Source organism: Sturnus vulgaris, chromosome 23 (assembly GCF_052056855.1).
Source record: "Sturnus vulgaris isolate bStuVul1 chromosome 23, bStuVul1.hap1, whole genome shotgun sequence".
NCBI classification, from domain to species: domain Eukaryota; kingdom Metazoa; phylum Chordata; class Aves; order Passeriformes; family Sturnidae; genus Sturnus; species Sturnus vulgaris.
The window spans coordinates 7,992,652-8,016,231 of NC_142265.1; the positions used below are offsets into that span (position 1 = coordinate 7,992,652).

Here is a 23,580-nt window from a genome sequence, read left to right on the forward strand (position 1 = left end):
ATGGCCCCGGGCTCGCCCGCCGCTCGCCACCGCGCCTCGCCGCGCCTGCTGGCCGCGCTCCTGGGTAAGGGGCGCGGGGGGCTGCGGGGACCCCTCCGGGTACCGCCCGCGTCCTGTGTCCCCCCCACCCCGGCTCCCCGGCGGGGACCCTGCCCCGGGGACTCGCGGCAGCCCGAGGCGGGGGTCCCCGCTCCGCTCCCAGCCCCCGCACCCCGCCCGCCGCGCCCGGGGATGCCGCCCGCGGGCGCTAACGCCGCTCTCCGCTCTGCAGACGGACGGTCCGGGGATAAGTCACTTGGCCAAGGTGACTTCGCAGCCGAGCCCCAGCTCCGAAGTCCCGGCTCCAGCCCCTGCCCTGCCCGCACCGGCGCTCCCGTCGCCAGCGCTTCTCTCTCCTGCGAGCACTGCGGCTGCACCCCGCTTTGCCCCGCTCCTGCTCTGCCCGGCGAGCGGGGACCGCGCTGCCTGCCTGCCCGGGACCGGGGGATGGCCGCGGGGAGGCCATGCACTGCTTCAGCGCCAGCACGCCCGCCGACAGGTCATTGTCTTACAGTTAGTTCGGTACAACGACCATTCGCATGTGCTTGTTGTCCCTGGCGCGGGGACCGACCCGCGCTGCAGGGCCGCTGCTTGGAGCATGATGCCCAGCCCTGTGTCCAGGGATGCCCGAGATCCCCGGCCACAGGCTGCAGGGAGGGGCTGGCAGCCGTTCCCTCCCCACTGCACACCTGGGGCAGGCTCCAGCACCTGCATCAGCCTCACGCACCCGCTGCACTCCTGCTCCCGTGGGGCACCCTCGTGTCAGCCTGGAACCGAGGGCTGGCTGTGCAGCGTTTGCTGCTGGGGCACTCCCGTGGGAGGCGTTTTAGAGGGCAATGTGCTTAAGTTAAAGGATGCTGGAGACACAAAAAAGCATGTAAGTACCTGACTCCCTGCAAGATTTGGGTACCAGCACCTGAGCTGGCAGTGGGGTGATAGGAGAGACTCGGACATGTTTGAGACCACTCGGGGGTCTGGGGTCCAGGGCGTGGAGGTGGGAATCTGGTCCCACAAATCGCTCAGGTGGGCTGGGAGCTGGAGAGGGCGGTGGGCAGGGGAGTGCAGGGCGGGTCTCTCCGTGTCTGTAGGTTTCGGGGATGCAGGGAGTGGCAGCGTGCCCCTGGCTGTGCCTCGGAGGCACGCACAGCCCCTTCCTCAGGAGAGGTGAGCGCCGTGTGTCCTGTCCCAGAGCTCATCACCTGGCTCCGGGCTGGCCAAGGAGCTCCTGCCTTTGAACCCCGCTGGAGAGGAGCCCGGCCAGCCTGCCAGGCATGGCTTGCTGCCTTCGCCAGGATGTCACGCTGAATTTATGGGCAGTGAAAGTTTTTCTAAAGCAGCTTTCCCATATGTGGCAGTCCGGGGTGAGCAGCAAAGTGCTCGGCGAGCCCCTACACTGTGGGGGGGCTCTCCCTGTGCAAGAGCAAAGAGCAGGCAGCCAAGGCTCTGGCAGCAGCGGGAGCGGCTGCTCCCGGCCTCCCTGGGCTGTCTCTTGGGGAACGCTGAGCCTGCAGGTATGGGAGGGAGCCTGCAGGTATCTGGTGGTGCGAAGTGCAGCCGCTTTGGGAGGGTATGGGGAAGCAGAGCTGAGAGCTGATTGTGGCAGGGGCAGTCAGCGCTCCCCCAGCGTGTTTTCCTCGATGCTTTATTTAGTGGTAAGGTATCCGTTTTGTCTTTCTGAGAGCACAGGATGACAGGAGCAAGGTCAGCCTCGATTTACCCCACACATTCAATTCCGATTACATTCTGAGGGTGGCAGACAGGTTTTGAAGTGTTACAAGCTGCAAGGAATCATCTTTCCTGTGAGTGTGTCCGCTTGCAGCATGCTGCAGGCTCAGGCGTACCTGCAGAGCCAGGCATACCTCTGCCAACTCCTGCTCCAGGGGGATGGCTCCTGTCCCCTGGGACACTCCTGCCTGTGAAGTCCCCTTTGTAGCATCCCCAGGGCTGCTCTAGGAGCCTGACAGCTGCAGGAGATTCCATCTGCCGGGAACCACTCCCTGAGGTTAGCTCCGGCCTCTCGAGCAAAATGAGGAGTGCTTCTGTGTAAAGTTAAATAACTCCTCGCCTGCAGTGCTTGCAATGCAGCACTGCAGCAGGGCCCGGAGCCCAGGATGCAGGGCTCTCGGGCTTGGCTCCGGCTGCGACGTGCCTGGGGAGTTGTTAGCACCGGCTTGTGTGGGAGAATAAATCAGCAGCTGAGGCGGCTGCAGAGAGAGGAGAATCCCAGGCTGAGGGCAGCGTGTCCGAGTTAAGGTGTTGGGGAGCTGGGGATCAGCTTATGGCCGTGGGAAAAGCTTTGTCCCCCGGATTTTGTGCCCAGGGAATGCTCTGCAGGGGTGGGGAAGGGAAGGACAGTGCTTTGCTGGGCCGTGCCACATCTCAGCCATGCCACATCACACAAACGGGACGGGGCCGTGGTGGGATGGGGATGAGGAGCGAGGCTGCTCCTCTGGCCAGGACCAGAGCATCCCTGTGCTCCCACAAAGGATCTGTGGGGACAGTGGTGACCCAACCCAGCGCAATGCCAGTCCCTGCACCCCAGGAGCGTTCAGCTGCAGCTGGGCTCCTACCTGCTCCTCTCTCCCTACTCGAGGGGAGGTGAAGAGAAGGAGAGCTGCATCCTGCAGTTTGAAGGTCACCTGGCAGCTCCACAGGGGCTCTCACTGCTGGGTGTGAGGGGGCTGCTCCGGAGGGCCAGGCAGGGCTGGGGAGGGCGAGCGGGTGGCAGGCGGCCAGGACAGCCACGCTAATTACTGCTCCAGCTCCCGCCTGAAGAACAGAGCTCTGCTTCGCCTTGGCTTTTTTTCTCCCCCTTTAAGGTCTAGCTGGAGGCCTGTGGATAACATGCAAATCAGGGCTCTCATTTGCACGCTTTATTCGTGGGGATATTCTGGTTCCCTTTGAACCCGCGCTGTCTCTGTGGGCGAGCCAGCCCCAGTTCCTGCAGGAGCGCGTCCCCTCTGTCACCGAGCCGTCCTAGGGCTGGGGACAGGCGCCTTTGCTCCTGCCAGGGCAGCCTGGTATGCCAAAAGGGACGAGGGGTGACAAAGCCTTGGCCTCACTCTCTCCTCCTCTCTCCCTGCCAGGTTTGCACATCTTCGCCATCGCCTTCGCCTTGGAGGTGTCAGTGGGGAAAACCAACACGGTGACGGCTCTGAATAACTCCAATGTCCTGCTGCCCTGCGTCTTCACCACCTGCATAGGCTTCCAGGACCTGGTCTTCACATGGTATTTCAACTCGACAGAGCTGGTGGGTGGCTCTCTGGGCTCTGCTTCTGCTTTCCTGGCAGGTCCTGTTGTGCTTCCCCGGTGCAGCTTGGCTCTGTGGTTCTCGCAGTTCCCTTTCTCCTCGTACAGGATGCCCTTCTCTCCAAGTGTCACCAGCTCTGGGAGGGACAAGGCTGTGCCAATGGGGTGACTCAAATACCCCAGAACATCGTGCTTTTGGCACAAAGCTGTTCTAGATTTGCTTCTGCCCACAGGCTCGTTAGTTTTCATAAATTGGCTGGTTCAGGTGCAAATCTGCACTTAGGGCAAAATATGGTTCATTTCCTCCTCCTTCGCTTGCTCTGCAATATGAAAGGTTCTGTAATAGATTTGCTTCCTGCTGGGAATATTTGGCTCCTCAATTCCTCAGTGAGAGGGTTGTTTTGGAGCAGTTGTGGCCAGCAAAGGAGCTCACTTTCTCTGGGGATCTCCCATTTCTGGCATGATCTGTTCCATCACTTCAGGGCAGGTCGGATCTGCTGCTTTCCCAGCAGGATGTGCATCAGGTTCCTCTCCATTAAAGCCATTCCTGCTTTAATGGTGTGTAATGGGTGTAATGGGGGTGTCTGAGTCTGGGCACCATCAGGAGAATGTGAGCCTTTCCCTCACCCAGCTGCTCTTTGCCCCCTGCCTCTGCAGATTTACCACGGCAAGATCAAGAGCAAAGCCACGGAGCCCATCCGCATCTGGAGCAACCCGCGGGTGGAGTTTGTGGGCTCCACCACCAAGAAGGAGAACAACATCTCCATCGTGCTGAACAGCGTGGAGTTCAGCGATGCCGGCAAGTACACCTGCCACGTCAAGAACCCCAAGGAGAAGAACGCCCAGCACAACGCCACCATCTTCCTCACCGTGGTCCATAAGAGTGAGTGCTGGCCGGAGCTCCGGGGGGGCACTGGGCTGGTGGAAATGTCAGCACACGGGGACAGACTCCTTGTGGTCACTGTGCTGCAAAGAGAAAGAAAGGACAGCAACACACACGGAGCTCTTTGGGGAAAAAAGGCCAACTTTATTGTACGGACAACCCGGATTTAAAGTGTGTCAGTGCAGCCAGGACAGGACAGGAGCTCATTGGACAATTGGGAAAAACATCCTTGGGACAGCACCTCAGGATGTGTCCCACGGGAAAGACACCAGGGGTTAATGTTGGTGATGAATTCCACTCTGTTTGTCACCGTGTTCTCACCCTGGGAGACTCCTCCCTAACTGAAGCTGCAGTCAGCTTGTCAGCCTGGGAATGGAGCTGAGAGTCAGGAGAAATCCAGGCCTGGAAAGAATTTCCAAGCTGTAGTTGCCTAGCTCTCTGAATGTGTGTGTCCACAGCTCCTGGGTGGTGCATGGCGGTGGTTGACACCCCTGGAAGCCTCGGGTGGAGGAGGTTATGGGTTTTTGGGGTGGGATGTACCCAAACGCCCTCAGCACCTTCTCTCCCGCAGTGGTGAAGACGGACAACACTGTGACGCTCATCATCGTGGGTGTGGTGGGGGGGCTCATCGGCCTCCTCATCCTCTTCATGCTCATCAAGAGGGTGGTCCTGTTCATCATCAAGAAGACGCAGGACGGGAAGTGAGTGCGGGGGTGCCGCCGGGGGGTCGGGGGCGCGGGGCCGGGCTCAGGGGGTCTGTCAGCTGCCCGTGCGCTCTCCCTGTGCAGGAAGGAGTGTCTGGTGAGCTCGTCAGGGAACGACAACACCGAGAACGGCCTGGCCGGCTCCAAGGCGGAACAAAAAGCACCACCAAAGGCATGAACGAAGCAGCGGCGCCCCGCGCCCACCCCGCCTCGCCGCGGGAGCCCGGGCACGGGACGAGCCTTCCCCTTTTGTTTTCTTTCCGAACTGCCAGCGCTTGAGACATGTTTCTATTACACACGTGCCTGCAACCTGCACTGCTTCTCGGACAAGGCTGCGGCTGCCGGGGGGACTGGGAGCTTCTCGCGGACTCGGACTGGGAGGCTGCTGGGGCAGGGGGAGCCGCCGGCTCCGCTCTGAGCACAGGCGAGAGGGTGCCGGGCAGGCAGGGCAGGGTCGGTGGGTGGGTGGGTGCCTGGGGCCGGGTGCTGGGCACCGGGGGTCCCGGAGTGCCCGGAGGGTGGGGTGGCTCGCTGGGTGCTGAGCTGAGGTGGCTGGGAGCTGCCTGCGGCATCCCGAAGGTTTCTGGAGCAGGGCGAGGATGCTCAGAGCTGGCCGTGCAGGTGGAGTGGCGCAGGAGGAAGCAGGGCTGTGATAAGCACACTGGAGAACCAAATCAGTGACGGGCCCCTGGCTGTGCCTCGGTGCCTCCCGCAGCAGGGCTGGGGGGGGCTGGCAGTGTCCCAGGGCCACTGCTGGCCCGTGATGGGGTGAGGTGCCACATTTCAGCCTGGCTTTGTCCCCGCGCCATCCCTGGGAGCCATCCCGGGAGCGCTCCCTGGCTTTGTGCTGCCCCCTCCCCTCTCTCTGGGGCTCAGCGATGCTTTTGATGCTGATGCCAAGGCTGAACTCGTTCTGTAGATGATTTTGTATGAGGTTCCAGGGGAAAGCGGCCAATTTCCTTTCCCTTGGCCATGGCCGCGGGGAGGGAGCACAGCCGAGCCCTGGCGAGGGGAGCCGGGCCAGGGCTGTGCCACCGGCCCGCTGGGCAACCCTGGGCAAGTTGCTCTGCCTCTCCATGCCTCAGTTTCCCCATCTGTAAAATGGGGACAATAATACTGCTCTACCTCACGGGGTGGGTGTGAGGTTTCCTTGGCTTTGAAGTGCTCGGGGGTGAGGGGTGCTGCAAAAAGCCAGGGGGTCTTTGTGAGTGGACTCGCAAGGATGTGAGACACGAAGTCAGGGAGCTACAACTGAGGTTGATAATCTCCTTTAAAATGTGATTTGTTCCCTATTTCTCCAATTAGAAGGTGTCTGACAGTGAAGCTGCAGGACAGGCAGCTCCCCTGTCGCCACAGTAAATTGGGATTCACATCTGAGCCATGACTTGCTGTGGGGGCTTGTGCCCTGGCAGAGGGGCTGGAGTGGGGAGGTAGGCGAGGATTTGGTGGCCAAGGTGAACAAGGAAAGGCTGGGTGCTACTTTCTCTGGAGATGCTGGTGCACAGTGGGCTGGTCACCCCAGGCTGGGCTCGGGGGCACCCATTGGAGCAGGGCTGTGTGCTCGGGACAGGGCACAGGGACTGGCACCTGGCCCCAGGCAGGTTCCCTTGGCTGTTGATAAGCAGACAAGTGGGAGTCAGGATCCTGATCTCCTCTCTGAGGGTCTGTGGGACCCTCAAGACAATCACTTGACCTCTCTGTGCTTCAGTGTCCCCGTCTGTAAGCTGGGCACAGTGAGTCTGAGCCGCCTCTCCGGAGGTGCGAGGTGCCCTGCACGGCTCTGCCTCAGCCCCGGGGTGGAAGGCGCTCTGGTGCCAGGCGTTGTGACACTGCCACCGCCACCTGTGAGAGCCCAGGAGGAGGCCTGAGACCTCCCAGTCACCCCGAGAGACCCCCGGCCCGTCCTTGGGGGAGCCCTCCCGCGGGGGAGGACAGCGAGGCGAGGAAGGGAGTTTTTTAAAGAACTATTTTTAGCTGTCCTAACCTGTTGGCCTTTTTTAGCCGGCGCGTGGACGCAGCTCCACTTGCTGCCGGATATGCAATGCTGCACTATGCATGGATTACTCCTCTGGCTTGATGGGAAAAGTCCACACAAGCAGTTTTTAGGAATGTAACTCCGTGTGCACACAGCTGCCCTGGGGGAGCGGGGCTTGTGCCAGCACTGGCGGCGTCCCTGCTGTCACCTCGGGGGATTTGGGGGGGGCTGCAGAGGCTTTCTGGGGCTTTTTGGGGAGGGGGTGTGTGCTGCCACAGACACGTGTGTGTCCAAGCAAATGTGAGGCTGCGTGGGAGGAACCTGCGTGTAAGCACAGGGCTGTGTGATGACTTACAGCACATCTTTGCACTGTAGAGGTTTAGTTAGCTTTGCCTTGAATGAAATAAAGTTTACGTTTACTAGAGAAACTCGCCGTGGTTTGGGGTTGCTGTGGGTCGGGGGGGGAGACTGGGGGGGACTGGGTAAAAATAACCCCACGAGGAAGCAGGACAAAGGCTCGGGAGGCTGTGTGAAAAAACAAATCCTTTCCTTTAATGGGGATACTCTAGACAACAAACATAATTTCTCTCTGTATAACAGGAGTGAGCCGACAGCCGCTTGGCCCCCCAGGAGCCATCCTGCCACAGCGGGGTCAGCACAGGGTAATAAATTAATCTTTGTCCGGAAGGGAGCTGGAGCCGGTGAGATTCCTTCACGGGATCGGTGGCCATCACTCCGAGTCACCCTTTGCCTCCTTGGCTGGGCTCTGGTGCCCTAAATCACAGCTGCCAGAGAGGGTTTGGGAGCCTCTGCTCACCTTCCACGGCTGGAGATCCGTGTCACTGTTGCTGCCAGAGCAAGGGCAGAGGGATGGGAAGGGAGGCTCGGGGCGAGGAGCGACCTGTTCCGGCAGGTCTCAGAGCTCCGACTGCCGGGAGAGAGAGGCACAGAAGGAATTGAAATCTTTGAAAGGGCGGCCAAAAGCAAGAGGAAAGCAGCTGTGTCCTGAAGGAGGCAGCTCAGGAGAAGGGAGCTGCCTGTCCCCCCGGGGCAGGACGGCACTGACCCTGCGCACGGCGGAGATCCAGTCCAGGTAGGCGCGGACGCTGGTGTAGACGCCGGGTGTGCTGGGGGTGCCGCAGCCCTGGCCCCAGCTGACGATGCCCACGACCTGCCAGTGCCCACCCGAGTACAGCAGGGGCCCGCCGCTGTCCCCCTGCCAAGGACAGACCCTCAGGATGGCCCCGCGCAGTGACAGCGCTCGCAGCAGCCCTTCCCAGAACAGCTCTTCACTCAAAGGAGCCGTGTCACGGGTGGGTACAGACCCCCCCAGCCCCCTGTGCAGCCCAGGCCCCCACCTGGCAGGTGTCCACGCCGCCCTGGGGCAGGCCAGCACACAGCATCCTGTCGGTGACATCGCCGTGGTAGGCGGCCAGGTTGCAGCTCTGCTTGTCGATGAGCTCCACCTCGGCCTGCTGCAGGCGCTCTGACAGCTTCCCTGGGTGACACACGGTCTCTCAGAGGGGCCCTGCTCCTGCCAGCAGTGCTGGGGGAGGCTCTGCCTTGTCCCTGTCACCCTCACGCTGTGCCACTCACCGTGCTCCTCCGTGTAGCCCCAGCCGATCACCCACAGGGGTGTGCCCGGCACCAGCTCCTCGTCAAAATAGGGCAGGCAGATGGGCTTGGTGCTGTCTGGAAAGGAGATGTGACTGGGGGGGTTCACAGGGAAGGGGCCCACAGCGGCTGGGGACAGCCACCAGCTGGGCACCCACTCCCTGCTCCAACACTCGGTGCCCACGAAACGCTGCCACGCCGGGCACCACCATCCCAATGCTCAGTGCCACCAGGGCACACCTGTGACTCCTGCCCCGAGCAGGGCTCTGCCAGCCTCACCTGAGTCGTGCACGGGGGAGCGCAGCTTCACCAGAGCGATGTCATTTTCCTTGGGGGTCGCAGGTGTCACCTCTGCCAGGAACACCTTCTCCACAGCCAAGGTGGCAGCGCCCGACAGGAGGTCGGAGCCGGCTTTGACACGCCAGCTCTGGATGATGGGATTGTTCCTGTGCCCAGACAGCGCTGTCACCGCTTGTCCCCCCGCGGGGACAGGCACAGAGCCCTGTGCAAACTGTTAATTACAGGAATTTAACCAGCACACACAGCCAGCGGGGAGGTGCCCACTCACTTGAAGCAGTGCGCGGCCGTCAGCACCCAGCCGGGCCCGATGATGCTGCCCCCGCAGATGTGCTCCTTCCTGTACTGCAAACTGACCTGCCAGGGCCATGCCTCGATGGCAGCCGGGCTGCCCCCCAGCACCCGCGGGGTCCTCACGCTCTGCCCGCAGTCTGGGAGGGGACACGAGGGACACAGCAAACCGAGGCTCCCCGGGACAGGAGCGTGGCCAGGGTGCCTCATCCCCACAGCGCTGCTGTCACCCCTCATCCCCAGCCTTGCTGGAGGGGGTTCAGCCATCCCTTGCCTGCTCCAGCCCCCCAGGATGATTAGTTTAATCAGGGTAATTCGCCAGGAAAAGTAAACCCATGCAGGCAGCAGGGTAAAGCCTCCCTTAGGTGTTTCATTTCTGGGAGGTTTGTGCTGGCTTAATGAGGTTAGCAGTAATTAAATCCATCTTTCCTCATGCCTGGAATGGGCTTGGGATGGAGCCACACTCCCACAGGGATGTGCCAGGAGCGAGTGCTTTGAGCAGGACGAGGCCCCAGTGCCCACAAGGTCCAGCCACCATGATGGTACTTACTGGAACAGAAGAGTGACACAACCAACCCCGAGAGGCATTTCCTGCGACAGGGAGGAAAAGAACAGGATTTGGCTGCTCTGCCAGGCACCACAGGCAGCTCGGGGTGCACACAGCCCCCACTCACCTGCCTGGATCAAGCACCTGGAGGCTCCCGTTGCTCAGCACGACCTCGTGGGGAGGCAGCGGCTGCCCCTCGCTCACCTCCACCCCCTGGAAAGCTGGGGTGCTGGAAGACACGGGGGGACAGGGCTTCAGGTGTGGGGGAGAACAGGTATTGGTGCCTCAGCACCTTGGGAGCTTGGATCCCATAGGAAAAAGGGGCTTCTGTGGGACAGGGATGCCAAAGTGGGGATGTGACAGCCCTTGAGGGCCGGGACACTGAGCCCAGGAGCAGCTGAAGGAGGGGAGAGTGTTCCCTGCTATGCAGAGGAGTGGGCAGGTGGCTCTGGGAGATCTTAGCGAGGTCCTTGCTGTTGTGACATTTGGCACCTGTGTTCAAAGCCTTGATCACTGACTTTTTGGGCCTGGAAAATGCCAGGTTTGACTCAGCCTGGACTCCTACAGTGGCTCAAACACCAGAACCCATGTTAAAAGGGAAGTGCAGAGGCCTGAGCCTTCCTCCCCAGGTGAGCTGTGTTGGCAGGGAGACCCTGGGGAGGGCAGGACTGTAAGTAGGGGGGGTGGAGGCAGAGCAGGAGCAGGGCAGGGTGCCCGTGGGCTGTGGCAGAGCAGGGCACAGCACTCTGCTCTCACGGGAGGCTGCCAGGGCTCCGGGCCAGCTCCTGGGGACTCACAGAGTGCTCTTCGTGCTGAGGATGGACTGAAACCATTAGTGCAGAGGTCTGAGTGCTTCACAGATAAGCAGAACCCCACTCCAGAAGGGATTTTAAGGAAGAGGGAAGGTGAAGCAGGGGGAAGCAGCCCGGTACCTGCTGTAGCCCATCTGCTCACAGGCAGCTCTGGCCAGTGCCAGGGTGAAGTGGTCGTGGCACACACAGGACCAGGCTCCAGTGTGGATGTTGAGCACCTGCAGGATGGATCTGTCTTTGGAAACACGGGCTGGAGGCACACACAAAGTCAGCTTTGGCACAGGGTGGCCGCAGCAGCCCAGCCCCAGAGCTCTGCTGGGTTGTCCTGCACTCACCCCCAGCTGGTGGCCCCTCGGGGACCCACTGGGGACAGTTGGCCTCATCCTCGCCCTGCAGACAGTCCAGCTGCCCGTCACACACCCGCTTCAGCGGCACCAGCTTCAGGGGCTGCTTGCAGAACAGGTAGTGGTGGTCCAGGTAAATCTTGACTGCAGGGAGAGGGGGGCTCAGTGCACAGCTCCAGCTCCTGGGCAGGCTGGGGGCTGGATCAGCAAGGAGCTGGGGCTGTGTTTGCTGAGCCGTGGCCATGGGGAAGGAGGAGGAGAGAGAGATCAGGAGCTGTACCCAGGAACCCGATGGCGACCAGGCAGGCGAGGGTGAGCACCACGGCCAGGACAAGGATCCCGAGCCGCTTGAAGGACTCTGAAGCCCTGGAGGATTTGGGTCTCATGCAGGGACCTGCAACACAGAGGAGCGTGGCCCTGCATGGCTGGGCTCAGCCTGGCACCACTCATCTCTCCCAGCTCCCACGGTGTTACCTCTGCCATCGAGCCGCTCCGAGGCCGAGTCCTGCAAACCAGAGAGGAAAACCAGTTACGAGCTGGAACTGCAGGCAAAAAAGCAGCTGGAAGGTAGGAGGGCCAGTTGTGGTGAGGGTAGGTGGCCCCGTGGTGAGCTCACAGCTCAGGGAAGGCAGCAGGGATGAGCAGGGAAACTGCCCCCACCTTCACCTGAGGTGGCTTTGGAGCTGCTGGGAATGGGGGTGGCTGGTCCTGTCGTGACAACGCCCGGCTCTGCGGTCACCCGGGGTCACCTGCTGCCTTGTTCCCATAGACACCACCTGTGCAATTCCAGTAACTGCCTCTCAATGCCATCGAGTTACTGTCATTAACACACCAGAGGCTTAAAAACTCGCAGGTGTTGTGAAAGAGGCGCTTTCTGCTGTGCAGAGAAACCCTGAGTCAAAATACACACGCCTGCGGGGCTGTGGCACACGGGCGTGTCACCACGGGGGCTGTGTCTTTAGCAGGGTCAGAAGCGGGGTGGCACAGCCCGAGTGCTCCCTGCCGGGCTGCGGGAACACCGGAGGAACCAGCCCGAGCCAGGGGAACCAGCACTCCCGGGGCGGGGAGGGAGGGAGGGCTGTGCCGCTGCTAAGACACGGGGTAAACACAGCCAGGGCTGCGGCGGGGATGACTCAGGCATCGATCCGCTTGAGCTCCTCAAAATTACCCTCCTGTAACAACTCCTTGTGCGAGAAAACCCCGGCGATGGGAGGGCAGGTGCTGTGAGCCCGTGCTGGGTGGGTGGGCTGCAGATCAGAGCCCCTTCGGGAGGGCTCAGGTGGGCACTGCAGGTGTCAGCTCCGTGTTCTCCAGCTGTGCTTGAGCTGTGCCACAGAGCAGCTGTTTGGAAAGGTGCTCCTGCTCCTCTGAGCCTGGTCCCTTCCATGCCCTCCCAGCCCCAGTGAGCTCTTCTCTTTTGCTGCTGCTTCTGGACTCTGCCACCGCAGGTAAGACAAGATTTTTGCATGAACAGAGGTAAGGAAGGCTAAATCCACTGTGATAAACCCTGTGCACCATCCAGGAGGGTTTGGGCTTTGAAAACCTTTGCTCCAACTGCTGAAGAACTTCAAGAGCAGCACAGGTCAGGAGATGATGGTGTTGGTGTTTGTCACATCAGACGAGAGCAGAGGTCCCTGTGCCATCCCAGGGCTCAGAGGGCGGGATTTGGCAGGGCAAGGTGGGGGCACTGGGGATGTGGCACAGCTGAAGGGGGAGAGGTGAGCCCTCCCTGCCCGGGTCACTGTGCCAGGGCATGTTTAGCCATGCACACATGCTCTTCCAGCAGGGTTTTACTGCGAGTGCCAAGCCATTCTCCTCGGGTTGGCTCACAAAGGCAGGCTGGCTGTGAGAGGCAGGAAGTGTTGCCTCCCTGTCGTGTCCCTGCTGGGGCTGCCAGTTTTGGGAACAAGAAGTGACCTGTGCAGGGGAGGACTGGGTTCTGCCTGGTGCCATGTGGCTCTGCCCCAGCATGTTGGTGTCTGGCTCTCTGAGGAAATGCCAGCAGCCTTTCTCCCAAAGCCAGGCTCAGCTGGCACCCGTGCCAAGTGTGGGCAGCTTGTGCCAAATTCCCCGCCCCTGGACGGGCTCTGCTCAGCTCCTGGGGTGCAGAGCCTGTTTCCTGGTGGCAGGGAGCTGCTGGGAGCAGGAGGGCAGGGTGGGAAGGGGAACTTGGGTCCTGCATCTCCCACCTCAGCTGCCCTTCCTGAGCCGCTTCTCTGCGGAGAAGGGAAGAGCTCCCGGAGGCCTGGGAGTTTTGTAACCAACATCTGCCAGCACAGGCAGCCCAGGGCACGTGGGGCCGGTCCTTCCTCATGCTGACCTCCTGTGTCACCACGGGCCTGGGCCGGGCACCTGGATAATGGGATCCTAACGGTTCCCTGCGGGAACGGTCCCAGGTCGTGATGGATCCTCCAGGTCCCACTGCAGCAGCACGGCTGCCCCTCTGTCCCCACACTGCCCGTATTGTCCCCATCATGTCACCCACTGCTGGGCTCCTTTCCAAGACACCAGGTCTGCTGTGGATGCAGATGAGATGAGTGATTATTGGGAGTTTTGGATTTTTTTGTATTTTCTTCAGTTCATCAACCTCTTCTGTTTCAAAGGGATTCAGAGCTTGGAGCTGCCTCTCCATGACTCCTCTCAAACCCACACCAGGAGCAAGAGCTGTGCTGGTTAAATCCAAAGCAAGGCAAGGGCCGTGCCTGCTCCGGCGTGGAGTGGAGGCACATGATTTCCTTCAGGACTCTGCTACCGTAATTAATTGAGCTCCCTTGCTGAGTTCTTCATGCCACCATGGCCATTCCAGGCTCCAGCTGTGTGAGTGCCAGCACGAGAGCTGTGGAGTTCTGATGAATCTCTTCACCCCTTCCAAAGGAAATCTGTGCTGTGTGTGCTGAGCTGGGCTTCGTCCCTCCCTCGGGAACAGGTGGGATATTCCTTCACCAAACCAAACCAAACCAAGCTTCTCAGGGTGATCAGATTCCGAGGGTGACTCCTTGGCTGCAGGGATTTAACCCGTGGGTGTGTGTAGGCATTGCAGGGAGTGAGTTCCCCACCCTGGAGGGGGTTGATGTCCCACTGTGCTGCTGCTGGAGGGTTTTGCAGTGCCCGGAGAGCTGGATCATGTGTGTCTGCCCTCTTGGGGAAGTGTCTCCCTCCCAGGGAGGGACTGCATGCCAGCCTGGGGTTTGGTGGCCGTGGCTTTTCCTGCGCAGGGCGTTGCAGGTGTGTCCCCTGTGCTGAGCAGAGGGACCGGCAGTGCCGCGGCGGGAGCTGTGCTGGGGGCTGGGGGTGCCTGGCTCTCGCCCAGGCGATGCTCAGGAGTGGGATAAAACCATTCAGAAATTCCTGTTCCCCTTGGCATGGGGGCACTGCCTTGCCTGTCTGCTCCCGGGCCAGGAGAGAAAAAGGCAGCCCCAGGAATGTGGGAGCGAGAGCTCGCAGGGATACCCAAGAGCCGTATCCAGTCACGGAGGGATGTGAGGAACAGGGAGAAAACCCTTCCTGTGCTGCCGCCAGGGCAGGGGAGCAGCATCTCCTTGGGCCTGCGCTGCCCCATCCCGTCAGAACCGCTCCGGGCTGGGAGTGCGGCCGGGCACGGGGTGTGCGGGGGCCTGGTGCCCATCCCGGGGGGCTGTGGGCAGCGCTGCCAGTGACTCACCATGTTCATCCAGCTCCGGCGTGGTCCCTCCGCCTGCCGAAACCCTGCAGATGTCCCCGGAGCGGGACACGGGGAGGCTGCGGCTGCCCCGGTGCCCTGGAGCCGGCCGACGATGCTCCCGCACCCGGGTGCCTGTGCGCTGTGCCCACGCTCGCACTGGGGCAGGACCGCCCCGGCCCTCCTTAAAACCCACAAGGGGAGTTGTGAAACAGGAATTATGGTTTGTATAGTAATACAACACCGGTCTATCAGCAGCACCATCACCTGCGGTAATCTCCCGAGCATCAGCCACGGGGGTGACTCACCTGCGGGGCTGCTGTCACCAAATAGCTTATCAGAAGTGAACGGACTGATTTTTCCTGCTCCTCCTGATGATAAGAGGATCCACTGCCATCCCTCTCTTTGTCCGGCTCTTCCGCGTTGCTCTGGGTTGTTGTCAAGCCGAGGTTCGAGTAGGTGGAGGAGGAAAGGAGAGTTTGTGCTCTGGGTCACTCGGTCTGTGTGTCCCCGCCAGCCCCAGGTCACGGCTGGCAGTGCTGGGGGAAGTTCAAGGGAAGGCTAGTGGTTGCCCACGGAAGGTTAACTCAGGCTGCAAGGGGGGCACCATGGGGTGATCTCGGGGATGGCTGGGGGTCATGGATCTATGATTACCCAGGAATAATCAATCCCTCTGGGATGGAGCAGTTTGCCTTAGCCTGGCAGGATGGGAGGGAGGGTGGCCCAGGGAACCGGCTGGGGTCGGGGAGGCTGCTGGCTGCCCTCTGCTCACTCATGCTGGAGGTGCTGGGCGTGCAGGATGTGCTGAGCAGCTAATTACCCCCTTCTCCTGTGGTAACCCAGCTTTCCCAACGGTCCTGCTGCTGCCAGGAGTGTGGCTGTGCCAGCGGGAGACTGCGGAGCACCCACGACCCGCGACTCCTCAGGGAGCTGTGCCATCCTTGTGCCAGCTGTGCCATCCCTGGCCAGGGACGCACCTGCGGCTCTGCAGGGAAGGGGCACTCTCCCCACACTCACATTGAGGATCCACCACCCTTGGGAGGCGTGGGGACCTCGTCTGGATTCATCCTCAGCCCTCGTGGCCTATGCCCAGAGAATGTGGGATGTAGGGTCCAGCCAGAGGCTGCCTGTGCTACTGTGGCAGATTTCAGCTTGAAAAATGTTTTACGGGCTGCAGCAGTGGGAGCTGGGCAGAGCTTGGGTCCCTGGTGCACCTGGCAGGTCCTGACAGCCTCCCCAGAGCATCCCTGTGCCAGCCCTGCTGCCGTGGAAGGGAGAGCAGCCCAGGAGCGCTGGAGCAGCTCTTTCTCCTTTGAGGATCCGAGGGCTCTGAGGAAGCAGCTCAGGTTTGCAGATGTTGTGTCACAGCCCCGCGCGCCTCCGGGGCTTTGCTTCCTGGAGTGCGGCCGCGTTTGCAGCCAGTCACCCTTCCCTGCTCCCAGAGCCTGGCATGGCACAGGTTTCCGGGCACCTGGCTCCGCTGGGGTCAGGCAGAGGTCAGGCCGGGCTGACCCAGGGCTCTGAGTGACCACCAGCATCCCTGAGCCACACGGACACACCCCCATCCCTGCCCTCTCCGCTGTCCGGCAGGGAGCAGTCCCAGCCACCGGGAGCTGCAATTCCCTCTGTCCCCTCTGTGTCCCCTCTGCTGGCTCTGCTCCCCTGCAGGCCCCAGGCATCAGCCCTGCTCTTGGCACCGAGGTGCTCACCCTGGGCAGGGCTGCTCAGGGCTTGGCTCCTGCCCTGCCGCCCACTGCCACCGATGTGGGGCACGGCAGGGTCGGAGGCTGTGCCTGGCAGAGCAGCACAAACCAGGGAGGAATTCTGGCCCTGGATTTTGCCCAGTTTGCAGCTGTGAAGGGTTATACCTGTTTGTCCCTTTTCCCTGCAGCCACAGGAGGCGGATTTCCCTCTTTTTGCAGAGAAGTTGATTCCCAAGTGATGCTCTGGTTTGAGACTTTGAGAAGGTGATCAAATAGAGCTGTGAGTGCATCATTCTGGGACATATCTGACTGGGGGCAGCTGGGGAGGGTCACCCCTGTCCTTCCCCGTCCCCTGGGGTCATGCCTGAGGCCCCAAACCTGGGCTTTGCATGGGCCTCTGCCACCTTGCTGGCTGCTGGTCTTTGCCCAGAGGTGGCAATCAGAGGACATGGCCACTCGGGCACCTTGCCAGAGCCGGACACACCTGTGTCCAGGCTGTCCCTGCCCCTCAGGCTCCCAGTGCTCCCAGTGCTCCCAGTTCAGCCTCTTCCAGCAGTGGGAGGGCAGAGCTGCCCACGCAGGCGGGCTGGGCACGGCGATGTGCCGTCTGTCGTGTCTGCTGCAGCTCCTCTGCTTTCTCCCTGCGAACCAGTTGGACCAGTGGGCCAGGACTGGTGCCCAGCCTCGCTGCTGTGTCACCAGGAGACGAGGGGACAGGCGGGACGTGCCAGGCTCCAGCACAGACAGGGCTCTGCAGCAGCAGCCTCCAGCCTGGGATAAGGAGAGCAGCTCCCGTGGCACAACAGCGGGACATGGACACCTGGAAAGGTGAGTGGCTGCCTTTTCCCCTCATGGGGCACAGGTGGGATGTTCATGGCATGGGCAGTGCTTTGGTGACCTTCCCCCTCCCCTCTGCCCCGTGAGCTGGGGTTGGGGCTCACTGCTGCTGTGGCTCTGCCCGAGCAGCGCTGCTCAGAGCATCCCCTGGGATGTCGGGCTCTGCTCCCGAGGGTGCCGAGGCAGAGATTCCTCCCACGCAGGGCACGGGGCAGGGCCTAGGCACGACGCCGTCACCCTCCCACGGGCAGTGGGCGTGGGGACGGGGCAGTTTCGGCAGCCGGCTGATTCAGGGAGGCTGTTGCACCACGTTCCTCCTTCACCGCAGCTCCTGCCGTGACTCACGGCTGCTGCAGCTCCCTGACCTCGCCCACACCGGGGGTCCCGGCGCTCCTGCTCGCCCCTGCCCCAGCAGGGACATTGGCCACCCACGAATGTTGAGCCGTGCCAGGAGGGCCGGCTGGAAGGGAAAGGAAGGGAAAGGAAGGACAGGGCAGGTCGTGCTCCTGTGCCGCCATCCTGGGAGCTGGTGGCCGATGCTCTGCCCGGCTGTTTGTGCGTCCCAGCAGGTGGAGCGAGTGCCGCGGGTTTAGGGACCTTGCTCACTGTGTAAACACTGTGACCACAGGGGAAATGTTCTCACTCCGCTGGCATCTGCCTAAATTTAGCTGCTCTTAGGTCATCCCTTTCCGCTGTCTCCTCGCTCCCGGTGCCGCATTGAATCCCGTCCCTGTGCCCTCCGCTGGCCGCACTGCGGGGCAGAGCCCAAACCCCCTGTGCCCGCCTGGCACAGCCCCAGCACAGCTGTCAGCACAGGAATCGATGCTCAGTGGCTGTACTGGGCGCTTTGGTGTGCCGGCAATTCCGGGAGCATTGCTTGGTGCTGGATTTTGCCAGACGGAGGGGAGGGATGGAGCGGTGAGAGCCCGCACAGCCCCGTCCGTGTCCCGAGCCAGCCTGGAGCCGGCGGCAGCAGCTGCTCGTCCTTACAAAAGCATCCTCTAGAGGGAACTGCCAGCCCAGAGATGGCTCCAGCGCCACCAGGAAAGGCACATCATCACCCCACGAGGGCGTGAGTGGGACCAGGAGTGGGGAAGCAGCACGGTCAGGGTGGACACCTCCCTTCCCAGTGACCGTCCCACCTGCCAGCTCACCTGGGGACAGCGCTGGGCTCCGTCACGGGGCTTTGGGGACAGCAAAAATCTCTGTGCCACAGTCGTGGCAGCCCTGCCGGCTGCAGTCCCTCCCCACCGTGGGGACAGCACATGCTGAAGAGCGGTACCCCAGCTCCCAGGCGTCCTGTCCCCTGCAGGGGACAATCGGGACCCCCAACCTCCCAGAAGTGTCTGTCTGCAGAGCCCCTCCTCCCTCTGCTTTCCAGGACAAGAGCCCTTCAAGGTGATCGGGGTTGTCTTGGGCATCGGGCTGGCCCTGCTGATCCTGGCGAGTTTCGGCTACACCTTCATCCGCTGGTACCGGAGGGGCCTCACCTGGCGCCGTGAGTGGGTCAGGGGACAGGACAGGGGACAGGGCGACAGGGCAGGGGGCCCTCAGAGCACGGGGCTGGAGGGACTGGGGCGTGGGGAACACGGCAGATGAGGAAACTCTGGTGCAGGGGGGCTCTGGGCCAAGCTGGGGACACTCTGAGGTGAGGAGGGGGACACACAGTGATGTCCTGGTGCTGTCCTGCCTGTCCCCACCCTGCCACACAGACTCACGGCAAAGAAAAGGTGGCTTCATGGCAACGCCTGGCTCTGACACCTCTCCCTCCTCTTCCTCCTGCCTCCCCAGGGCCTGACTTCGTCTTCAGCCTCTACCACTCACGGTGAGTGATGCCATGGGGGACCAGGACCAGGCTGGCAGTTCCCTCTGTGCAATGCCAAGGTGTCACACCCCCCTCCCAGTCCCAAATCCACCCAGTTCTGCTGTTGGCAGGGGGCTGGCAGGGGCTGGAGGGGGACAGGGCAGCCTTGGTGACCTCTCTGCTTTCCCTGCAGTGGGTTGGGCTCGGTGGCACTGGAGCTGGTGCCACCGTTCAGCATCAGTGGCTCGCTGGGCGCCTCGGGCAATGGCTACGAGCCCTTCCACAGCCAGGGGCCGTGAGGTGAGAGCTCACCATGAGGTGAGAGCAGGTAGGACATCGCCCTGTCCCCCCCACCCCCAGTGCTGATGCCCCTGGGCATCACAGCTTTCCTCAGGACAGTCCCAAGGTTTTTCCAGCAAAAGTCCTGCCTGTGGCTGTGGGGCTTCAGAGCCCCTGAGCTCTGGTTTTGGTTTCTCTCCTCACAGGCTTTGGTTTGTGTTTCCTTCCCTGCTGTCCCTGGGATGGGACAGAGGGATGGGGCTGGAGCCTGGGTGCTCTTGCAGAACTTCCTCTCTCTGCCTCTTACTCACAGCCCAGCACCAACAGAAAAAGCAACCAAAACCGTCCAGGGGGAATTCCTCCATTTTCACTTCTGTAAGAAACAGCCCCTGAATTTGTTGGATTTCAACTGAAATGGCAAAGGTGTAGTTTCTGTTGCTAAAAAAGCTTCACAGAATCACAGAATCGTTGGGGGTGGAGGGGGCCTCTGGACACCATCTGGTCCAACCCCCCCTCTGCCCAAGGTCACCTGGAGCAGCTGACACAGGAATGCACCCAGGTGGATTTGGAATATCTCCAGAGAGGGAAACTCCACGAATTCCCTGGGCAGCTCCTCCACCTGCAGTCCTCTCGCTGGCCCTCTGCAGCCAGGGGTGCACAGGAGGTGCCTGGGCCAGCACCAGTGCAGCCTCCCCTTGCTTGGGATGGAGGGAGAGGATGCAGCCTTCCCCCAGGATTCCTCAACACTGATCCTGGAGAAAACAGCCACGTTCCCCAGGGCTCAGAGACCTCCCAGCCTCCTGCACACCCAGAGAGCTGGCACCAGACAGGGAACCAGCTGAGGAGGAGAGCCAGGAGCCCCACAACTGGGTGACTGGATTTCTGCAATGTGGAAAACGCCGTGGGAAATGGGAGATCTATCTCAGATCTCCTCCTCCTCCATCCAATATCTGTACCCACATAGAGGTTGGTTCTCCACACCACCAGTGCAAGGAAACACCTCAGAAAGCCCCTGTGGAGTTGTGGAGTTCCTCCTGGAATTTTTGTGCCAATTGCCTTCGGTCTCAGCAGAACAAGGGGCTGTGGAAGTGCCTGGAGCACAGGAGCAGCCATGGGGAGACTCTGTGGCCACCAAGAGCTGTTTGGCCAGTGGGAGCTGGCAAGGCATGAGGGGCCTCGGAATCGTTTCTTTGGAAGTTTATCTCAGAAAAAAAAAACCCAAAGAAAAACTCCTGAGAGCCTCGTGGTTGTGTGAAGGGAAACCAGTGAGGACAGGGTGGGATTTCCAGAGAATCAGAGAGACCATCTGTGCTCTCGGCTGTCAAAGCCCAACCCTGTGGTCTGTGGCTTTCTCCTGGCTGACAGGACATCTCTGGCTGCTCATGGAGAGGGGGAAGTGCCATCTCCTGGGCACCTCCGTGGTGAGCAGGATCCGGCAGAGCCCTGGGTGACGCAGGATCCGGCCCTGGGGCCTGACGTCAGCGGCGTTAAAAAGAAAAACAAGAAAAAAAAAACAAACATGCTTTTGATGACTCTGTTTTCCAGAGGAAGTTGAAAAAAATTAAAAAGAAAGCAAAAATTTCTAACGCCCCAAAATATGCGGAGGCAGAAGAGATGGGGCCAGTGGAGGAGCAGGAGGAGGCTCCCAGTGCCCTCCACATCCCTGTGGGATGCAGGGATGGATCTCACGAGTGAGCAGTGCCAGGTGAGATGTAAGAGCAGGAAACACAGCAAGGATCTGCCCCCTCCTCCTGCCTGCGCTGGAAAAGCTGAAAATAAACCCAAAACCCCTTCACCTGAAAACCACATTCTCCGAGGAGGGTTTCTGCCAGCAGTTTGACTTCCCACCGTGAAGGTTCCTGGAAAAGGAGTGATTTTTGGAAAAACTTCCCTGGGGCCTGGAAGGTGACCCAGGGTGAGCTGCTGGGTCTCATCCTGTTTCCATTCTGACAATAACTGTTCACAGCATCACAGAATCAATTAGTTTGGAAAGGACCTCTGAGATCATCGAGCCCAGCCTATGACTGAACACCACGCTGCTGAGCAGAGCCCTGATTGCTGTTTTTCCTCCACCCCCGGGTCTGACTTGTCCTTCCCTGGTGATGTCCTATGGGATGTGCACCATCAGCCCTGCTTCCTTTCCCTGCTGTTCTTCTGGTGATTGCTTCCAAAAAATTCCCCAGGGACAACCACCCAGGAACTCAGGTGCGTGAGGAGCTCTTGGAGAGCTCGCTTGGTTCTCCTTTTTCCCAGCTGTGATGTGGAAATGCTCTTCCCCACACGAGGCAAAGGCAAATTGCCTCTTCCTGGTGGAGAGTGTCCAAATCTGGAAACAGAAAGCTCAGCTTGTCCTTAGGAGAGGATGAACAGACAAATGGACCAAACAAATAACACCACATCCTTTCTGTATTTACAAATGAAACGCAATAAATAATGTCTGTGTCCAACAGCGGCAGAACACAGACCATAGTGTGGGTAGGACTGCCCTGGCTCCTGCTGGGCTCGTAGGTGCATCCCATAGCCTGCCCTGGGGCTCTCCCAGAGGGGCTGGATGCTGAAGGGTGTCTGTAGGGTCAGGGCAGTCTCTGGGTCCATCCACGTGGGGCCAGGCAGGGCAGGAGCCCCGTGCTGCCAGCAGCAGGGTGCTGATGTCAGGCTGACGTCTGCTTTCGGTGCCTGCGTTGCGAAAGGCTGGGATGGCATCAGGAGTGTGGACATCAGCAGGAGGAGCCCAGCTGGCCCAGGAAAGGGGGAAGTGGAAGCACAGGACTACTCCAGCCCCCAAGGGTGGCCCTGCACCCTGTACTGGGCTGCTGAGGAGGGCAGACAAGGCGGAGGTGCCCTGGTGTGTGTCCCTGGTGGCCTGAGGATGTCGGGATGAGCCCCTCCAGCCCAGCCCATCCCTGTCTCCCATTAAGGGAGGCTGCCCACAGCAGTGGCTGGGCTGGTGCTCCTGGCACCAGGAACATTCAGGGGTAGCTTATCCGGTGGCAGACGAGGTAGTTGGGTCAGAGCAGAGGGCTGGTGGCCCCAGGGGCGGGTCACAGGCGGCTGTCCTTGCTGTCCCCGCTGAGCTGGCTCAGGGGATTGATGGGTGGTGTGATCCAGCTGGAGCTGAGGCTGGAGACGAGTGGCAGCGTCCCCAGGAAGGCAGTGTTGTGGAAGATGTTCAGGTCAAAGGGAGTTTTCAGATCAGGGCTGGCTTTGGAGGTCAGTGGAGTACTTGGAGCTGCCCAGCTCAGCAGAGTGGGGGCTTGGGGCTGGCTGGAGAAGTCCCAGGCAGGGGCTGCCCATGGAGCGAGGTGCTGTGTGAGGAGGTGCTCAGGTGAGGACTGCTTCAAATACCCCTTGGACACAGCCAGCTCGGAGCACTCCATGTCCAGCACGGTGTCAGTGCTGCCCAGGCCCTGCACGGACCCTGCACAGCCCGAGAGGGACAATCCCTTATCCAGGGGCTGCTCTGGCCCCACGGTGCCCTTAGACTGCTGCAGGTACCCCCGGAACTCCACATCCTCCTGGCTGGTGGCAGCGGGGAGCCCGGGCTCCCCTGGGCTGGCATTGCCGCTGCCAGAGGAGCAGCCAGGAGCAGGGCAGGGGGTCTCCAAGCCCATCCCGCTGTCCTCAGCCGTGGGCAGCTGCTGCCTGTAGCCCTGGGGCTCGGGGCCCTCGGAGCAGCTCAGGGAGGAGGAGGAGGAGGAAGAAGAGGAGGAGGACGAGGGGATGTGCAGGCAGATGCCACTGTCGGTGCTGGTGCCGCTGCTGTCTCTGCTGCCCGTGGGCTCCAGCAGGCACAGCTGATCCTTGGACCATTCTTGGAGCTTCCAGCCCTGCTCCAGGGGCGGCTGGGCTGTGCTGCTGCTGCTGTCAGGGCTGCTGTCCAGCCAGGGCTCCTTCTGGCACAGGAAGAGCTGCTGGATGGGGTCTGCATCCAGGCTGCCCGAAGATGGGGGCTCATGCTCCACCCAGAGCGAGCTCTGCTTCATGAAGGACTTCTGGGAGGGAGAGAAAGAGGAGACTGAGCCATGCTTCATCCTGCTTGGTGCCTGCCTCTCCCAGCACTCCCCAAGCTTGCACCCTTGCCCTGGCCCCAAAGGGTGGCATGGCACTGTCCCTGCCTTACCAGGACAGACGGTGTCCTCACAGGTTTCCTTATGTAGGTGTGTGCCAGCAGAGCCCCCAGGAGGCCCAGCAACAACAGGATGATGGAGGAGCTGAGGATGCTGGGGAGAATCTCTGCACTCCCTGCGAGAGAGGACGTGACCAGGTGAGGGGGGAGAGGGATTCCTCAGGGCACACAGCACCAAGAAGTTGCCCTGGCGTGGACCCCCACACTCCCAGGAGGCTGGGAGGGGTCTGCACCCCGTGATTCCCCCTTCCCTGGGTGCCACTTACAGTCCTTGTGGCCGGTGGTGACACACTGCTCGTCACTGCGTGTGCTGGGGACGGGCCTGTTGGCCATCCTGGGCTCCACGCTCAGGCAGTACTCTGTGACCTCGAACAGCCCTCTGATGGTGAACTCTGCACTCTTCTCCACCACTGTGAAC

General features: G+C 61.1%; 4 protein-coding genes across 9 annotated transcripts in view; 2 read left to right on the forward strand and 2 right to left on the reverse strand.

Annotated features, from left to right (window-relative positions):
* Nucleotides 1–5,305, forward strand: SCN4B (sodium voltage-gated channel beta subunit 4). Of its 2 annotated transcripts, none has more exons than XM_014884662.2 (5): nt 1–64; nt 3,126–3,289; nt 3,946–4,171; nt 4,743–4,872; nt 4,960–5,305. In XM_014884662.2, exons 1-5 carry the CDS (start codon nt 1–3, stop codon nt 5,051–5,053), a joined length of 678 nt encoding a protein of 225 aa, XP_014740148.2. In that variant the 3' UTR covers nt 5,054–5,305. The 2 variants fall into 2 exon arrangements, with proteins under 2 accessions (XP_014740148.2, XP_088034009.1); XM_088177883.1 differs by lacking the exon at nt 1–64 and adding an exon at nt 454–538.
* On the reverse strand, nt 5,167–14,425 carry LOC106858155 (transmembrane serine protease 4). The gene is made up of 14 exons (XM_088177776.1): nt 14,417–14,425; nt 11,230–11,260; nt 11,036–11,149; nt 10,747–10,899; nt 10,532–10,661; nt 9,727–9,828; nt 9,603–9,643; nt 9,033–9,192; nt 8,744–8,910; nt 8,447–8,542; nt 8,209–8,348; nt 7,917–8,066; nt 6,001–6,056; nt 5,167–5,458 (listed from the first exon to the last, which is right to left on the reverse strand). Exons 1-14 carry the CDS (start codon nt 14,423–14,425, stop codon nt 5,167–5,169), a joined length of 1,641 nt encoding a protein of 546 aa, XP_088033902.1.
* The window catches only part of SMIM35 (small integral membrane protein 35), a 16,213-nt gene continuing 4,508 nt past the window's right edge, over nt 11,876–23,580 (forward strand). Inside the window, exons 1-8 of one of the 5 annotated variants that reach the window (XM_088177886.1) lie at nt 11,876–13,681; nt 16,305–16,380; nt 16,769–16,944; nt 18,335–18,451; nt 18,745–18,778; nt 18,951–19,085; nt 19,243–21,241; nt 23,194–23,300. In XM_088177886.1, coding sequence (XP_088034012.1) covers nt 16,355–16,380; nt 16,769–16,944; nt 18,335–18,451; nt 18,745–18,778; nt 18,951–19,056 — 459 coding nt within the window. In that variant the 5' untranslated portion in view covers nt 11,876–13,681; nt 16,305–16,354 and the 3' untranslated portion in view covers nt 19,057–19,085; nt 19,243–21,241; nt 23,194–23,300. Of the gene's footprint in view, nt 13,682–14,580; nt 15,760–16,304; nt 16,397–16,768; nt 16,945–18,334; nt 18,452–18,744; nt 18,779–18,950; nt 19,086–19,242; nt 21,242–23,193; nt 23,301–23,580 lie in introns of those variants that run through there. The other 4 variants (XM_088177890.1, XM_088177891.1, XM_088177887.1 and 1 more) reach the window with 4 other exon arrangements.
* The window catches only part of IL10RA (interleukin 10 receptor subunit alpha), a 4,655-nt gene continuing 1,962 nt past the window's right edge, over nt 20,888–23,580 (reverse strand). The window contains exons 5-7 of the mRNA XM_014884631.2: nt 23,429–23,579; nt 23,157–23,278; nt 20,888–23,028 (exon numbers count right to left, since the gene is read on the reverse strand). Of these exons, the coding sequence (XP_014740117.2) occupies nt 22,078–23,028; nt 23,157–23,278; nt 23,429–23,579 (1,224 nt within the window). The 3' untranslated portion in view covers nt 20,888–22,077. The remainder of the gene's footprint in view (nt 23,029–23,156; nt 23,279–23,428; nt 23,580) is intronic.

Excerpts from the sequence above, each read along its gene's own strand:
- SCN4B (XM_014884662.2), top strand. The coding sequence starts at position 1 with ATGGCCCCGGGCTCGCCCGCCGCTCGCCACCGCGCCTCGCCGCGCCTG. Across the intron at positions 3,290-3,945 it reads ATTTCAACTCGACAGAGCTG|ATTTACCACGGCAAGATCAA; the intron begins GTGGGTGGCTCT and ends CTGCCTCTGCAG. Across the intron at positions 4,873-4,959 it reads AAGAAGACGCAGGACGGGAA|GAAGGAGTGTCTGGTGAGCT; the intron begins GTGAGTGCGGGG and ends CTCCCTGTGCAG.
- LOC106858155 (XM_088177776.1), bottom strand. Across the intron at positions 8,349-8,446 it reads GGGCTACACGGAGGAGCACG|GGAAGCTGTCAGAGCGCCTG; the intron begins GTGAGTGGCACA and ends TGTGTCACCCAG. Across the intron at positions 6,057-7,916 it reads GGATCTCCGCCGTGCGCAGG|CACCCCTCACCCCCGAGCAC; the intron begins GTCAGTGCCGTC and ends GGCTTTTTGCAG.